This window comes from Salmo salar, chromosome ssa06, assembly GCF_905237065.1.
Source record: "Salmo salar chromosome ssa06, Ssal_v3.1, whole genome shotgun sequence".
NCBI lineage: Eukaryota > Metazoa > Chordata > Actinopteri > Salmoniformes > Salmonidae > Salmo > Salmo salar.
The window spans coordinates 65,785,403-65,791,976 of NC_059447.1; the positions used below are offsets into that span (position 1 = coordinate 65,785,403).

Here is a 6,574-nt window from a genome sequence, read left to right on the forward strand (position 1 = left end):
AATAACAAATTAAATTGAGGTGGGGAACACCGTGTTTGTGTTTCCAGGTCGCACAGCTAAATATTTAGGAGCATATGCAACCAAAATTGTCACACTTTAGAGCCCTTGTTGACACTCAGACGACAATGACCCTTGACCTCTGAGATGCTGAGATTCAGAGCACCAGATAGAACTTCCAACAAGTGATATGGCCCTGTGGACATCTATTAGGACTCCTCAGCCACATATCAAAACCACTGCCTGCCATGATAGCAGTCAAAATAATGTATAACTAGAGGTACAGTGGATGACCAGCCCCCATCAGAATGGCAGCTTTTGATCTCAACTTCAGCTGGATTTTTTATTTATTTTATTTAACCTTTATTTAACTAGGCAAGTCAGTTAAGAACGAATCATTATTTACAATGACAGCCTTCACCGGCCAAACCCTAACGATGCTGGGCCAATTGTGCGCCACCCTATGGGACTCCCAATCACGGCCGGTTGTGATACAGCCTGGGATCGAACCAGGGTGTCTGTAGTGACGCCTCTAGCACTGAGATGCAGTGCCTTAGATCGCTGCGCCACTCGGGGGAAACTGGATGACATAACAGGCCTGACAGGCCAACCCCGGGTAATGGTGGGTTATGAGGACAGCGTTGAGTACGAAGATGCCCAGGGAGAGATGACACCAGATAAATGTAGAAAATGGCTGCCAGGCATCCACAGAGTGGTGTACAGTAGGTCAGAGAGATCTTCACTGTGTGTTTCTTTGCCAAGGACAAATTGCCCTCAATTGCCCTCAGAAGATGAACCGCCCCTGAGATGAATCAACTTTATGCCATGCGGACCAGAGGGCACCAATAAATACAGTACCAAGAAAACAATCATATGATAAATAACAAGAACTGTGGTGCACGCATGGACCAGGAGGATAAACAAGGTCAATCTCATGGACAATGTGACCTTTACAGTTTTATCACCTTGAATCACTTTTCCTTAGACAAGAAGCCAAACAAGAGAACCAACTAGGCCTAAGTGAAAATAGCAGGGGGACATTGAGCAACTCTCTCCCCCGTGAATAAAAAGAGAGTGGTTTGACCTTACCTTGCCCTGCTGATCCTCAAACACAGACTGGTCCACGTTGCAGGCGAAAAGGGAGGTGGGCAGGTCGTTAAAGTCGGTGATCTGGTGGAAGCTGTCGCCCAGCGCGGGATGTCCCACAGTGCTTTGCAGTACCAGCAGCTCCTCGCCCCCCAGTAGGTAGACCCGCTGGTAGAACGTGGCGTTTCTCAGGTTGGAAAATAAATGATCCCCCTTCATGGCTACAGAGAAAGAGAGAGAGAGACAGAGGGATATGGGTGTGCTCAGTCCAAATGCTGTGACGGCTCCTAGGGGGAAGAAGTGGACAGTCAAACTCTCCTCCACACCAGTTCACTTGAAGGCTAACTGACCACTGATGTAACTGAATACGGAGCTCACACTCAGTTAAATACACACAGGACTAGCTGTATCTTTAGCTCTTGTTCTACAATAACAAACGTGTTCTGAGGCTTAACCTTACAGATTGTTTTACTATGACATCATCTTGGTTGTGAACCCCTGTCCTCCCACCTCTCCCTCCTCTCTTCCTCATCTATATATTTGACCATGTATCTGAAGTGCACCTGACAGGATTCATTCCATAGCCACAGAGTGGAAAGTGTTGTCAGACAGCGTATTAATGGTGACCTGATGAATCTATTCTCAACACCGCCGATGACTTCTAAAACAGTCCACCTCCACAGGCAGTTAAAACAACAACACAGAGACAGAGGGAGAAATAGAGAGACAGAGACAGAGACCGAGAGACAGAGAGAGAAATAGAGAGACAGAGAGAGAAATGGAGAGACCGAGAGAGAGAGAGAGAGAGAGAGAGAGAGAGAGAGAGAGAGAGAAATAGAGAGACAGAGAGAGAGACTGAGAGAGAAATAGAGAGACAGAGAGAGAGACAGAGAGAGAGAGAAATAGAGAGACAGAGAGACAGAGAGAGAGACAGAGAGAGAAATAGAGAGACCGAGAGAGAGACAGAGAGAGAAATAGAGAGACCGAGAGAGAAATGGAGAGACCGAGAGAGAGAGAGAGAGAGAAATAGAGAGACAGAGAGACAGAGAGAGAGACAGAGAGAGAAATAGAGGGACAGAGAGAGAGACAGAGAGAGAGAGAAATAGAGAGACAGAGAGAGAGAAGACAGAGATAGAGACAGAGAGAGAGACAGAGAGAGAAATAGAGAGACCGAGAGAGAGACAGAGAGAGAAATAGAGAGACCGAGAGAGAGACAGAGAGAGAAATAGAGAGACCGAGAGAGAGACCGAGAGAGAAATAGAGAGAGAAATAGAGAGACAGAGAGAGAGACCGAGAGAGAGACAGAGAGAGAAATAGAGAGACCGAGAGAGAGACAGAGAGACAGAGAGAGAGACAGAGAGAGAGACAGAGAGAGAAATAGAGAGACCGAGAGAGAAATAGAGAGACAGAGAGAGAGACAGAGAGAGAAATAGAGAGAGAGAGAGAGAGAGACAGAGAGAGAAATAGAGAGACCGAGAGAGAGACAGAATAGAGTGTTAACCTCTCCAACAGATGTTAACCTCTGGCCCAGGCCACTAATACTCTGCCAAAAGGTTAGGTGATGGGCTTAGAGATGGGTGATCCCACAGAGGTGTGATGAGGGAAGGAGTGGAGGATGGAAGGAAGGAGGGATGGAGGAGAGGAGTGGAGAGGAGGATTGGCGGGTGAGAGTGGAGGATGGAGAGAGGTGGAGTAGAGGAGTAGAGCAGATACAACAGAGGTGAGAAGGTGATATGGAGACGTGAAGGAATTAGGTGCTTGTCACGGTTTCCCTGTCATTAATAGACCCTGACATCTCCAGTCGGCTGGCAAGCCTGCACTGTCACCAGCAGCCTCATACTCACACACACCCCGTGGCTATTTTAGGATCAGCACATCACTCGTCACACACACACACACACACACACTCTGTTATGGATAGTGGAAACACACACACACACACACACACAAACACACTGTTATGGACAGTGGACACACACAAATATACACACACACACACAAACACACTGTTGTGGACACACACACTCACAAAAGGCTATAGATAGCGACTGTGGCTGTCTGGATCATTCCTGGCCTGTGTAAACGCTGTTGTAAATAGCTGCAACACTAATGAAATCAACAGATTGCTGGGGTACTTGATTAAATTGAAGTGTTCCAGACAGACAGGGCCCTATTTCATTTCAATATCAGCATTGTGCCCTGTGGTCTGAGACAAGGCTGTTAGGAGAGACAAAACAAGAACACACACACACACACGGATGCTCTCTTTCTCTCCCGCATGCACGCACGCACGCACGCACACACACACACACACACACACACGACTGTATATATATAGCAAATTAATCATAGTGGGCAGAATAAGCAAGGAGGTGGGCAGAGCCAAACACGAGCCAGTGAGATCTTATTGGCGTGTTCTATCATTTATTTGCATATTTCCGTTAGGGAACGCCTACTCTGTGAATTGCTTGTGAGCAATAACCCAATTCGCCCTTGCATTCCTTCTAAACAACGCAATTTGTTTTGAAACTTTGGCAAAGGGTAAAGTCTACAAAACGCAGTCCGCTCTGTTTGTTACAGATTCTAGTTTTGGAAACTGAAAACTGTATGGAGATCAAATGTTTCATTGATGAGAAAATGAGCAGAATGTCGACCAAAATCCATCTCGCTCCATCTTCTCCCACTGCTAGCCACTGGGCTTCCTCTCATCACCATATTTTGTAGTGACTGAAAACACCAACCGTATGCTTCACATTAAATCCGGTGAAATATCTGTCATTGTTCTATCTGTGATGGCGTCTAATGGAGACATAACATGTGCAGGCTAGCTCAGTGCTGTCCCCTCTCATTGATTAACTCAAGTTGAAGGCCGACCGAGTTACTACAGGCTGCCATTAGCAACTAAATTATCCTTACAACTTCTTCTGTGTGCGTTTTTTAAATCATCTGTTCAAGAACATACAGTGCATCTGGTGTATTAGAAGCAATTATTGTCTTTGATAAAAAAATGCTATTTACAAGAAGATACACCACATTCACTCTAATGGGGATCCTGTTTTCTGCTAACAATGCCTGCAGGGCTGTCAGCCTTGAACCTCCATGGTTTCAATGGGAGGGGGCAGCCATTCTCCCCTGACACACACACACACACACACACACACACACACACACACACACACACACACACACACACACACACACACACACACACACACACGTCTCTGCTGAAGAGGATATGAGTTTGGGTTTGACAGTCAGAGTGGAACAGGTCCAGAGAATAGAATGATGCATCCAGAACCGTGAGTCAACAGCCTTTGAGGTGCAGCAGTCTGTCTGTTTGACTGTCTGTCTGTCTCTCCATGCCACTCCCATTAGTCACTTGTATGCTTGTTTACTCATCATCGCAGATGAAAGATGACTGATTACATTGAATACATTAATTAAGAACTGTACTTTCCAAATAATCAGAATGATAAACAAGGCTTAATGCAAATGATCTCTCATTATGAATGGAATCAATGGACCATCAAATTACTGTTCTACAAACTAACTTAGAGGCAAGGAACATTAGACAAACCACAAGGTCAATGACTAAAATCATTAGGCTATATTTATTGGCCCATTGTGGAACATTCCAATTGTCAATTGTTCCATTTCACTGATCTCATGGGTGAAACATGCTTATCTGCTCTATCCCACAGATAGAGAGAGAGTGAAAGAGGGATGGATGGTAGTGGTGGTGATGAAGCTGGCACCATATGGCTTGATAAGGATAACCTTTTGTTCATAAAATCATCTGATGAAAGAAGTTATTAACATACCATCAATCATATCAAGGTACAAAGGAAAAACATGTAGGCTACAATTGCTACAATGCTATAATTAAGCAATAAGACCCATCACGGAGTGCCTGGTCACAGCCCTTAGCCATGGTATATTGGCCATATATTACAAACCCCCGAGGTGCCTTATTGCTATTAGAAACTGGTTACCAATATAACTAGACCAGTAAAAATAAATGCTTTGTCATACCCGTGGTATATGGTCTGATATACCATTGCTGTCAGCCAAATAGCATTCATGGCTCGAACCACCCAGTTTATAAAAAAGTGGCATGCAATATTGCTTACTGAACGTATTCTATGTTAAATCTACTTCAGCAAACCATTCAGTTACCGAATAGCTGATCATTCTCAACTTCGTGGAGTCGAGAAGAATTCTCAGCTAGTTACTGACAGTCTATGCAACAGCTAGATCAATAATATGTATCCCCACAGGAAGCAGCAACATGAGGCAGACCTATTCATTCACACTTTCAGTGAGTCATATCTGCAGAGGTTTTACCAATAGCAACCTGTTGGTGTCAGAGGGAGAATGTCTGGAGGGACCGCTCTTTGGCTGTCGGAAACAACACAACTTTATCATGGGGAAGAATAGTGGAAACAACTGAATCATACCTCAGGTCTTATACAATCTATCAGTATGCTATACATCTATTGACTACATCTAGGCTACTTTTCCAGTAGGATGTTGAACAATAATTCAAGATGAACAGACAATTATTTTGGAGGTTTTTTAAACTGCTTGTAAAGTCAAGAGTGGCTGTCATGATGTTCAAAGAGACGCGTTGCGTTGACTGCTGGTATTTCGGTCTCAGAAACTGTCAATGTCACTAAAACATCAAAGGGGGAAAGGAGTTAGGCTACATAACCTCTACATTTCCAGGCAACATAAATGGATGGCTAAACTAAATACATTTAAAGAAAATCATATAGCTTACGTTAGCCTAAAATCTGCATATTTTTGGGGACAGGACAATCCCATCATCACCGTTAACAAAATCCCATTGTAACCTCTAGTCAAGTCTCGGTGAAAGTCATTCGCTTGCAAGTTCGAGCACTTTCCCACCCGCTGTCACTACCCTATACACCCAACAACTTCAATGCAACTCAGGCGACACACTTGTTTGCATTAGGCTACTGTCAATGTTCCACATAGAAACGCGATATATGCGAAACCCGAGTCGCCATCGCTTCTCTCTCTACCTGTGCGGTGTGATTCGGTCCGACTGCGGCGTCTTCGGCGTTGTCTCTCTACCTCCTCACTCTTCTTTGTGAATCAACCTTGCATTCCAGCTGCGCGCCGATAATCTCCTGACGTTTTTTTGCAGACAGTTTGACTCACCAATGACTGTCCTCCGGCATCCAAATGATGTTTGTTACCCAGTAATGAAATACAGCTATGTCCACAGGGGGCTTTCTTTGACCAATAGTCTACCAGAGAGCGGAGTGTCTAGTTAACAGAGGTGGAGACTACGTCAGAGCTTTGCGGGCCTTCGGGATGGATGTTGCGGCTCTTTCAGCAGGTAGCTGTCCTTGCGGGCGGGCGGGTGTTTGCGGGCTTCATATCGAATCAAATCAAACATGTGTTACGACAATTTATTGCAGTCATGATAGGTTACGCAAATAATGTGCATTTTTGACAGATTCCT

General features: G+C 44.8%; 1 protein-coding gene across 2 annotated transcripts in view; it reads right to left on the reverse strand.

Moving 5' to 3' along the window:
- LOC106607852 (calcipressin-2) overlaps positions 1-6,428 on the reverse strand; it is a 138,824-nt gene extending 132,396 nt beyond the window's left edge. For both annotated transcript variants that reach the window (XR_006770303.1, XM_045720885.1), the window contains exons 1-2: positions 6,129-6,428; positions 1,087-1,304 (exon numbers count right to left, since the gene is read on the reverse strand). Coding sequence is in view for 1 of the 2 variants with exons in the window: in XM_045720885.1 (XP_045576841.1) it covers positions 1,087-1,302 (216 nt within the window). In the remaining variant the exon portion in view is untranslated. The remainder of the gene's footprint in view (positions 1-1,086; positions 1,305-6,128) is intronic.
- Between the last annotated feature and the right edge of the window lie 146 nt (positions 6,429-6,574).